This window comes from Beta vulgaris, chromosome 5 (assembly GCF_026745355.1).
Source record: "Beta vulgaris subsp. vulgaris cultivar EL10 chromosome 5, EL10.2, whole genome shotgun sequence".
Classification (NCBI taxonomy): Eukaryota; Viridiplantae; Streptophyta; class Magnoliopsida; order Caryophyllales; family Amaranthaceae; genus Beta; species Beta vulgaris.
Window position 1 is genome coordinate 22,112,723 of NC_079206.1, and position 12,003 is coordinate 22,124,725.

Below are 12,003 nucleotides of genomic sequence, written 5' to 3' on the forward strand. Positions count from 1 at the left end.
TTCCTTCCTCTTCTTGTTGTTGCTCGTTCCCTCATCGGAATGGGTACATTTTGCTTTCTTATTCTTGCTCGTTCCCTCGTCCATATCGTTACGCTTCCTTTTGCTGGTTCCCTTGTTAGATTTTCCGTTGTTAGGTTTTGGAAACATTTGTTCCCCGAAGAGTAGAGGAAACCCGTCAAGGAAGTCTGCCCAGTCAGTTGAAAGTGTGTTGTAGAGAGAAATGGCATTAAAAAAAACAATGTCCCTTGCCATCTCCGCTCTCCTCCTCATGCAATTCTTCATCCAGTTAGATTATTCAAGGAACTCATCATTGAATAGCCTCCATAGCCTGCATGTGCCACGAAGTGCGCCTCTGTCATCGTCCGAACACCTTTCAAAAATTTCATGTCTCATGATGTGTTCAATTGACAGCAAAGGATGGCGAGGGTTAGGGACATCAACATTTTCAGTATCGTCCACAACATTAATTTGTTGTTCGTTCACTCCATCCATATTCGTTTCTTGTTTGTTTTCGCTATCCATGTTTCTATCTTGTTCGTTTTTTCGCTCCATGTTTCTTTCTTGTTTGTTCTCTTATACTTTCTCTTTTGTATGTCAATTATGAATGACTAATGATTATTTTGCCTTATTTATACACAACTTAAACGTGTCTTTTCAATTGTGCCCTTTAGATAATAAGTTTAGTTGTGAAGTGGTGCGACATAAACGTGTCTTTTCAATTGTGCCCTTTAGATAATGAAGTTTAGTATTGAAGTGGTGCGACTCTTCACTATTTTAAATTTATAGTGTGCCTCTTCATAATTAAGTTATGCCTATTTAAATCTATTTAAAACAAACACTTATTAATAAGGTCAAATAAGTTTCAATCACTAGTATACTATTTATATATTCGCATAAACATAAATTTCACCACTAATATATCTAATAGTGTTGTTTTGATTTTATAAAAAACTAGTAGATAATCATAAATTAATTAACAATTATTATTATTTGACCATGATTATAATATTATTTAATAATAGACAATAATACAAGTATAATACTATACATTGTGGTACAAATTTCTAATAATAACATAATCAGCTAATACTATTATGAATAATAAAATAATAGACATAATACAAATATATAATTAAATAATATACATAATACAAGTATAATACTATATAATCATTGTGATACTTTAATTAAAAGTATCATAATAACATAGTCCACTAATAGTGATATGAAAATATGAATAACAAAATAATGGACAAAAATACAAATGTTTGTTAAACATTAACTATTTGGACCTTAATGGACCGTATTAGACCTGATTGGAACTGGTTGGAACTCATTGGACCTTATTAGACTTGATTGGAACTTATTGCACCTGATTGGAACTTATTGCACCTGATGCGAACTTATTGGACCTTATTAGACCTTATTGGAACTTTTTGCACTAATTAGACCTTATTGTAACTTATCTGAACTTATCTAAACTTATCTAAACCTACCTGAACTTATTGGACCTGAAACTTAATTATAGAAGTTCAACAAAACACACCGTTAATAAGTTCCAATAAGTTCAGTTTAGGTTCAATCACTAATATCAGTTCAGATAAGGTAACCCTTAAGCTGATTGGAAGTTATTGGACGTTATTTGAACTTATTGACCTTATTGGTACTTATTTGACTTTAATGGACCTGATTAAAATTAAGTTGACCTTATTGAACCTTAGCTTAACTGCACTTATTGAACCTAAAATGAACTTATTGCAGAAAACTGAACTTATTGCAGTAAACTTATTGAAGCTTATTGGACCTTATATGAAATGAAGTTATTGAACCTAAACTGAACTTATTGGAAATTATTGAAACTTATTAGATGTTGTTGGACGTGACTGAAACGTACATTCTGTGTTATTAATCTTTAACAAGTGTGTTGCAGTAAACAATATGTAACAATCCTTCATAAGTTGCCAAGTGTCATATATACTAGGAACCTTGTTAATTTATTACAATTGGAAAATTCCCGCCAAATAGAGCCGAAAATTAGAAAACAAAAACTGGAAATTTCATTTTCTATTGTTGCGCGCGAAGACCATGTGATAAATAGTGGGAGGCCTCCCATAATCTTCTATTCACAACCACACATAACCTTCCAAACTAAAATTTTCCTTTCGTCTACCATGGATAATGTGCTGATAAAAACCAATGAAATTAAAAGCCACCCACGAACACTACACTCTACCATGGATAATGTCGAGCACGATGGGGTGTCGAAAAGTGTCGCTGCTGTAAAGCCATGTAGTTCAGCACGCAACTTGTTGTCCATGGAATGCATCTCCATAGACGACGTTCTTCAAGGTGTCCTCCACCCAAATACGAACTTCAATGCCCATGATCTAGTTCAAATCGACAGCGACGACGTCATCACGCCATACTTCTGTCCAGACGTTGGGGACATAGCATTACATCCGAAGTGGCTTAAATGTGTACTTACATGGCTCCTTGTAAATTCAAAGAGAGTAGATGTCATGAGTAACCTACACTTAATTGACATTTGCTCTCCTCTCACTCCACGTGTTGAGGTTATTGTACTTCAATCCACTAAGTACACGATGGCAATCCGCAGCTTCCAATACAGGTTAACAATTATACGCATCCCATTTACAAGTGATGAAATAGCATTACGAGTAATAGTTAACTCTCACCAAACGACCAATGATGTTAGAGATGGTCGTACTTTTAATTTGAGTTTGGAGAAATTAAACAATTCTACTACTATTTGTAAGCGACGAAAAGTCAACATTTCGAAGTTCCTAACTTTTGCGGTGTGCAATTGTCGTGGTATAGGTCGGAAAACATTTCCAGCAAAACTACAAGAAATATTGGGTGTACATACACCTGATATAGTTATTTTGTCAGAGTGCAAGGCGTCAAAGGTAATGGCAAGAATTGCTTTGCGTAAATTTAAAGTGAAAAATTTCTCAATGGCCGATGCAGATGGTGTTGCAGGTGGAATAGCGATTTTTTAATGGTCAAACTAACAAAACACCAAGTATTGTTCCCCATGCAATGAAAACGAACAAATGGAGTGGGAGTGTCCATGTTTAGTACTATGTTATAATTGTACCTCTCTCCTCCCTGTTTCTATTTACTTCTATGTTATAATTGTAGTTAGTATTATGTTGTTGTTAAAAAATTATCTATTTAAGCAAATGTCCGCCCATATTGAGTTCATTGTTACATTGTGGCCCACATTTTATGAAATGGCCCAAATTTACATGTATTACTTCACTACATTAACAAACATGGGCCAAACTGTCACTTTACTACATGACAATAATACGGGCCAAGATTTCTAAACTGAACTATATGGTTTTTTTCTTACCCATTTGTAATAGAATGGATTCGTTAGTCTGATAATGACATTGCTTGTAATTATGTTATAAATGGGGGCTTCAATAAAGTCATAAATAGGGCATGCAATAAAAAAAAATTTGGGCCTGTAATGAAGTTATGAATTGGGCTTGTAATTAATTAAAGTTAAAGTTATCAAGTTATAAATTGGGCCTGTAATTAATTAAATTTAAAGTTATCAATTTATAAATTGCGCCGCTAATTAATTAAAGTTAAAGTTATGAAGTTATAAATTGGGCATGTAATTAATTAAAACATAGTTCTAAATATATTTCAAGTATATGCATATAATAAACAAGTATGTGCATATAATTAACAAGTATGTGCATAATAAACAAGAGTATGCATATAAGAAACAAGTGTATGCATATAAGAAACAAGTTTATGCATATAATAAACAAGTGTATGCATATAAGAAACAAATTTATGCATATAATAAAGAACTGTGTGCATATAAGAAACAATTTTATGCATATAATAAACAAGTTTATGCATATAATAAACAAGTGTATGCATATAATAAACAAGTGTATGCATATAAGAAACAAGTTTATGCATATAAGAAACAAGTTTATGCATATAAGATACAAGTTTATGCATATAAATACAAGTTAATGCATATAATAACCAGTGTATGCATAATTGAAACAAGTATATGCATAATTGAAACAAGTATGTGCATATGAGAAACAAGTATATGCATATAAGAAACAAGTATTTGCATAATTGAAACAAGTATGTGCATATAAGAAACAAGTATTTGCATATAATAAACAATTGTATTTATATAATAAACAAGTGTATGCATATAATAAACAAGTGTATGCATATAAGAAACAAGTTTATGCATATAATAAACAAGTGTATGCATATAAGAAACAAGTTTATGCATATAATAAACAAGTGTATGCATATAAGAAACAAGTTTATGCATATAAGATACAAGTTTATGCATATAATAAACAAGTGTATGCATATAAGAAACAAGTTTATGCATATAAGATACAAGTTTATGCATATAATAAACAAGTGTATGCATATAAGAAACAAGTTTATGCATATAATAAACAAGTGTATGCATATAAGATATCAGTTTATGCATATAATAAACAAGTGTATGCATATAAGATATAAGTTTATGCATATAATAAACAAGTGTATGCATATAAATACATGTTAATGCATATAGGAAACAAGTATTTGCATAATTGAAACAAGTATATGCATAATTGAAACAAGTATGTGCATATGACAAACAAGTATATGCATAATTGAAACAAGTATGTGCATATGAGAAACAAGTATATGCATATAAGAAACAAGTATTTGCATAATTGAAACAAGTATGTGCATATGAGAAACAAGTATATGTATAATTGAAACAAGTATGTGCATATGAGAAACAAGTATATGCATATAAGAAACAAGTATTTGCATAATTGAAACAAGTATATGCATAATTGAAACAAGTATGTGGATATGAGAAACAAGTATATGCATTTAAGAAACAACTATTTGCATTATTGGAACAAGTATGTACATATGAGAAACAAGTATTTGCATAATTGAAACAAGTATATGCATATAAGAAACAAGTTTTTGCATATTACAAACTAGTATATGCATATAATAAACAACAAGTATGTGCATATAATAAACAAGAAACAAGACAATTTACTACATGACAAATGTATGTCCCTATTTTTACAACTCCATAATTAAGTTAAACCCCATACATAACAAATATATGAACCAAATGATAATGACGTTAATTAAGTTATAAATGGGCCTGTATTAAATTTAAAAATAGGGGATGTAATTAAGTTAGTAATTGGGCCTGTTAATCAATAAAAATTGGGGTTCTAAATAAAATGGGCCTGTAATTCTTATAATTCTTAATTAACTTATGGATGACTAAACAATTATATGGCCCAAAGTGGGGAAATACAATTAACAGTCACGTAATTAAATGAAACGTCATTTCCCAACAAAAAAATAAATGAAATGTCATACTTTGGAACGTCACCTTACGTCTCTATATAAATACCAAGAAACTTGTTCATTTTGCACCAAACACAAACACAAACACAAAAGAAAGAAAGTAAGACACCAGTTGGAAAAACCTACTAGAAAGAAAGAAGGGAGAAATGGATGGAAAAAACCCACAGTCAGAAGAAAACTTGAGTGACAAACAAAGAGAGGCAGATGCTCGTTGGGGACGGAGCATCAATTAAAGAAAAAAAAAATTAGTGTGGAAGGGAGGAACTGATCAACCGGATGCCCACCCTGTTCTCTCAAATGAATATTTAATGAGAGAACATACTATTCCGAAGTGTCACTGGGATTCAGAAAGAGATATTATCCCAGATGTCATCTTGATTCCAATAGATCAAATGGAACAGACTTGCAGGTTATGGTATGAATTTACCCGTCCTGAAGACCCCCCTATAAATGTGTGGAAGAGTGTTGAAATGGAGAGGAGGGAGGAAATTGCTAGGGATATCATTAGATTCGACGCCGTACAACTGCATGCAAGGATGTCAAGGGATTGGGTGATTTTTGTGATGGGTTTCCGCTTCTCTTCGGGGAAGACATGTTTCCAGACATGAAGAAGGGGAAGGGGAAAAGGAAGGCAACAGATTGCTTGGTTGAAGACGAAGGATGCAGCAAAAAGAACCGGGTGTAGTTATATAGTATGTTATTTAGTTATTTACGTAAATATAAGTTTATTCTACTTTACTTTAAGTTTTTATATAGTATATAGTACGTAGATAAATATAATTGTAGTTGGTGATCTGAGTTTTTTTTTTTATGGAATTATGATATATATAGTTTTTTTTTGTATGGAATTATGGTTTATAATTGTTTACATGGTATTTTTGTGAATGGAGTTTTCATTATAATATATGTCAATTTTTTGTTTGCAATTACTGTATAAAAAAAATTAATAATCTCTGGCTAAATTTTCTGGCCATAAGAAATTACCAGTTTGTTAAATGGTCCAGATTAATTATCCCAGATCAAGTGGCACAGATTAACATTGAAGAGCGTGAAATTGCAGAAATTAACTGTGGACGATAATGACGCACAGTAGAGTAGAGTAAGAAATGAAGAGTGACTATTGATTAGACACCAGCTAATAATATATTAGTTTATAAATACCAAACACCGGTTGTTACTCTATTTTTACATTTCTAAACCAAGAACAAAGAAAGTAAGAAAAACCTCTACCATAATATTTTTGTACAAACTGAAAAATGGAGGGACCAAATGGAAATGATCAACCTTTAGCCCACCCTATGTTCTCCGTAGAACACGTAATGAGAGAATTGATTTTACCAAGGTGTGATTGGGATACACAAGTAGCAATCAAAAGAACATGCAGGTTATGGAGGGAGTTTTCCCGTCCTCGTCATGAAGATATACCTGCATGGCAAAGGTATGACATTAAGAAGAGGGCGGATATGGCTAATCATATTATACGTCATGATGTTGTGACACTACATGCAACCATGTCAACAGATTGGGTGTGCTTGTAGTTTACGTTCTTTAGTTACTAAAATATACCTTAATTCTACATATTTTTGTAACAAAATTGAATGATGCAAAAACGTACTGTTCACTACTCTTTAATCTAAATTTTTTGTTTTGGTTTTTGTTGTTGTCATAAAGACATAAATATAGTAGTATGTAAGTATTTATCCTAATTTTAACTTGTTTACATGATCATTATCATTATCAAATTTGGACAAGTGGTGTAATTAATACGTCTTTATATTTAATTTATCCTAATATAGTTGTATGTATATATTTAAAATTTCTGTTGTCAACCACTATGATATGTCTAAAAATTTGGACAACTGTATAATATATGCGCTGTAAATATTTGTGTTCTCAATCACGTGAATCCTTATTATGGTATAATTCCCCATTATAAATTTTTTTCGTCGACACTATCATTATAATGATCTCTCCGCACTAATTGATTGTCTCTTCCCAACAATTTAAATACGTAATGAAGATTTATTTACGTATGATTTTCTCTTCCCAACAATTGAAATACATAAATGAAGTTCGAGTATATAGTCAATTCACAAAGTGGTCTGTGTTAAGTTTTAAATTTCATTATGGTGTAATGGACAATAAATCACTTAACTTATTGTAACTGAATATTAAATTCTTCTGGACTGGATTGAATAATGATTTCATGGGGTCGAATATGTAGACCAGTTCTTACTCGTTAAAAAATCCAAGTAATACATGATTATGGCATACTAATTCCCCAATTTGTAATTGCAATGTTGCTAATTACAATGACCAACTCCTTAGTAGCCCAGCTCTTCCTCGTTATAAATTAATAATAGTAATATGAAGACCAACTAACAAAGGTCCCATACTACTAAAGGGCCCATTGGCCCAATGTTGTTAATTACAATGGCCATTTACAATTAAATTTCAAACACCAACTCACAATGTACTTAATAGATCAATAACACTACTTCTTGCTTCGTTCTCCGTTGACATAACGTCTTCACATAGCAGCCGCTCCCGTTCCTTCGACATATTATCCTTTATAAATTAGGGATACAAAGGAATTTAAGTGTGAGTAAACTTATGTTACTTATAAAAAAATATCTTAAGTACTTGGATAAAGAAACAAATACCACAACAACTCTCTCCACAAAACGATCCGCACAAGCTTTAATCGCAATGAGCATATGGACACCACAACTATGTCTATCCGTGTGCATGAAAAAAATACAATTCGTTATATTGTAACCTGTATAAATATTTAAATTTTCAATCACGAAATATAACTTAAGATAATCATACGTGTCATTTTGGATGTTCATGTCCAAGCTCACAGTCGGCCAAGTATGTATGCGCCCTACTCTCCAAGATGGATCCAAAGCACTAAATAACGTATCCATAGCATACCCCTACAATGATATTTGTTCCTTCATTGTTACCACATTCATTATAAATATATACTCTCTTAAAAAGGTCAATGGTACTTTACCAATGTTGTGAGGCTGAGATGATGGCAATCTGGTGCCTTCTTTGGCTCCAATGAATCCATCACCAACACTTCTCCCCTATTTGGAGAGTAAGCCGTGCACCACCAATGCTTATTCTCAAGAACCGGAACAAATACCTTCACCAATGTTCAATTAATTTCAAATTGTACTATACCCATTAACAAATACATACACAACTTTCAGTACTTACGTGTACTATCCTTTTCCAAGAAGTTCCAACCATTTGCTTCGCATAAGACGATACAAGTTTCTCTACATCTCTTATACCATCCTGGAGTACTCGTATCTACAAGGTAACATAACACACATGACTTATTTCCTAATTATAACATTCCTTGCATTTTTTTAAGCACTTAATTTCAATCTAACCGCAAATGTCGGGTCAATCATAAACCTCCTACTCCTCCCTGGAAAACGTTTCTCCCACACTTTCGTGTATAAAATTGCTGCCAACCTAACATACTGCAACCACATGTGTAGCATTAAGGATCTTAACATGTTTATTTATACACAAATACATTTCAAAAATACGATATAATACTTACATTATCGTCAACCCACCCCCTAGGACGTGCGACAGAAGCACAACTTTGTAAAGACGCGTAGTTCTCGTCACACTTAATCATATCTGTTGTCTTCAGCGCACTCCGATAATTATCCCTTACAAACCTCCCTAGCTTTTTCTTGTATTGCTTGTATTGGCATGGCCGCCATGTCTCCTTATAACCTTCAATTCTTTTAATCGACCACTTAGTCTTTCGTTGCTTGCGACTTCGACCACCCTCATCCTCATCCTCATACTCAATTACCTTATCCCCCTAACCCCCCTCATCCTCACCCCCCTTATCCCCCTTACCCCCTCATCCTCATCCTCATTATTTCCAACCCGTTCACCCACCAACCCCACACCCTGCTGCTCACCTATACCTCGAGAACCATTTCCACCAACCTCATCCTCATCAAAACATTATTTACAACTTGCTCACCTATAGCTCCACTGCCACTGCCACCAACAACCTCACCTACAACTCCACTCCCACCAACCTGCTCACCTATAGCTCCAATACTACCACTGCCACTGCCACTGCCACCAACAACATTATTCACAAACATTTCACCAAAACCTTCCCAACAGTATTTTGACCCCTCCCCTTGACTTCCACAAACTGGGTCATCCTCACCGACATTATTATTCTGACCAATAACATGAATTACTTCACGAAGATGCAATGTTTCTGTATGGGGTTGGGGTTGGGAAAATTAGTAAACATTTACATTAATACATCATTTCCAATATTTATTAATTACTTCACCAAGATGCATCCAATTTTACATTTACTAAACCCATTACTTACCATATTCTCCTAAGCCATCATTGGGGCCCGTCTCGTTTTCCAACTCCGGCCGCTGCTCAGCAACTTCTTCATGCACTGGAGCTTCATGCACTAGACCTTCATGCACTGGACCACGCACTGGACCTTCATGCACTGGAGCTTCATGCATAGGATCTTCATGCACTGGAGCTTTCTTCTTCATTCTCCTTCTTTTACTCTTCGTGCTAATGCCAGCACTACAACGACTCATTTCCTGCATTCAAAAAACATTATTGAAGAGGATGTCTTCAATCAAAACCAATTGCTAGATATAAAAGTACCTCAATATCTTCTACTGTTGGCATGACATCCCGAGCCTCCAGATGATGTCTTCCCCCATAAGCGACATCAATACCCTAATTAACATTTTCAGCATCTACATTAATATTCTAAACGCATAAAAATAACCCAACCAAATAGGCAATACGGATTCATAATATACACACCCCAAGCTTGCCATAATCACCAGTGGCCAGCAAATCTTCCTTCTTCACCTTGTTCACATCTACGGTACTCCACGCCCGTATCCTTGGAAAAGCCCCCCACATCAATGGTGGTCGGCGCAACCGATCAAGATATAGAATCTACATCAACCGATCAAAATTACTAAAGCAAAAACATTTTTCTACTACATCATAAATACTACAAATATTATAACATTGACTTACCGCTAAGAACATAGTGCACCCACCAGACCCCTTAGCAAATCCATCAAGGTAGAATCTTTTTGAAAATCCACCAATCGCATTCATGAGATGATCCAGTAACAAACTACACCAATCATACTCATGAGCTCTCTCTGCTACAAATGCAGCATACAACATACTCACGGCCAATCTCTGACATGTCGTAGGGCATATCAGATCATTTAAGGCCATCATCAGAAAGGCCTTCTTAAATTCAGCATCTGAAGATATTTCACCTTCAACAATTTGTTTAATCACTAGCTTTAATTCCCCTAACACCAGAACGACTAGTATACCCATATACATCAAAAAACCTCATTACCTCATCAGAACCCTCATCATCATCACCGTAGAATGGTACAGTCTTCGGCCCCGCCGGAATACCCATAACCCAATAAACCTGTGTCTTACTAAGAGGGAATTCTAGCCCATCGGGCATCAACAACACCCTATTCTTAACATCAACCCTTGTACATAGCCAATAACAAAAGGTCCTAGGCAAACTTTTACCAGCGAAAAACAAAAGACCACCAAAGCCCATCTCCGTCACTAGCTTTCGCTTCCTCTCATCAAATCCCTTCACAACCTTCCCAAATTTCTCTACTCTACAATTCATATTACTCTCCTACATGAAAATAAACAATATATGAGCATTTAACATATCAAAATCAACTTTTTAAATATATAACAAAACACAATCTAATCATCATATAACATTACTCTTTTATTATTCCTGGCAGTTGTGTAGCAATTACTTTGCCTTCTGCCTTCAAGCATCCACCTATGCTTAGATCATTCTCCTATTATAAGTTACATGCATTACATATTATATACTTCATTTATTCACCGTGTAATCAAAACTTCAATAATAAGAACTTCAATAACATTACTTACCCGATACACTCGTACTTCTATTTCTTTATACGCTCTTCCAGATTTCTTCCCTATTACCTATTTTCCATTTCTATATAATATCATTATTACAAAAAAAATAACAAAATCATATATATATATATGCCAATAAGAACATCAAATGTACCTCTCTTTCCCCGTCTGAATGAAGATCCTCGGTACTAGATTCTTCATTGTCATCACTTACATGCACATCATCGAATTCAGACACCTCCATTTGAAATTATTAAATAGCTATATCAGTTACAAACTTACAATAATCACATTATAAATTAAAAGCACTCATAACTCCAAATTACAACAATTTTTACCTTTTGCTTCTTCGCCATTTCTGCAATACTCCTTGATTACACTAACAAAATACATACAATTATATTCAGATTCATAGTCGGAATGCAAACTATACTATCTACTAGCAGATTCTATAATATCTAGTACCAGCAGAAATTACACAATAATTTATATTTAACCTCTAAATCATAATTAAACATACTTTTCTTTTCCAGGTTCTCATGACATGATTTCTCTTCTCACCATACAAATTGAAATTTATTCTAAAATGAAGATTACAAAATTTCGAACACAAGT

At 33.7% G+C, this 12,003-nt stretch overlaps 1 protein-coding gene and 1 long non-coding RNA gene across 2 annotated transcripts; both read right to left on the reverse strand.

The window, feature by feature from the left end:
* Positions 1–7,839: 7,839 nt before the first annotated feature.
* On the reverse strand, positions 7,840–9,277 carry LOC104893100 (uncharacterized). The gene is made up of 7 exons (XM_057394597.1): positions 8,990–9,277; positions 8,814–8,906; positions 8,635–8,730; positions 8,426–8,560; positions 8,239–8,345; positions 8,070–8,142; positions 7,840–7,974 (listed from the first exon to the last, which is right to left on the reverse strand). The coding sequence occupies exons 1-7, from the start codon at positions 9,068–9,070 to the stop codon at positions 7,873–7,875; spliced, it is 687 nt and encodes a 228-aa protein (XP_057250580.1). The 5' UTR covers positions 9,071–9,277; the 3' UTR covers positions 7,840–7,872.
* Positions 9,278–11,396: 2,119 nt separating this feature from the next.
* LOC130591663 (uncharacterized) lies at positions 11,397–11,766 on the reverse strand. Its single transcript, XR_008969677.1, has 3 exons — positions 11,727–11,766; positions 11,543–11,626; positions 11,397–11,454 (listed from the first exon to the last, which is right to left on the reverse strand). It is a non-coding gene; the product is annotated as an uncharacterized LOC130591663 (long non-coding RNA).
* Positions 11,767–12,003: the final 237 nt, after the last annotated feature.

What these genes read in the sequence shown, in the direction of transcription:
- LOC104893100 (XM_057394597.1), bottom strand. Translation starts at nt 9,070, where the DNA reads ATGATTAAGTGTGACGAGAACTACGCGTCTTTACAAAGTTGTGCTTCT. An exon ending in TGATTGACCCGACATTTGCG is followed by an intron (nt 8,731 to 8,813) that starts GTTAGATTGAAA and finishes GTTACCTTGTAG; the next exon opens with ATACGAGTACTCCAGGATGG. An exon ending in TTGTGGAGAGAGTTGTTGTG is followed by an intron (nt 7,975 to 8,069) that starts GTATTTGTTTCT and finishes TAATTTATAAAG; the next exon opens with GATAATATGTCGAAGGAACG.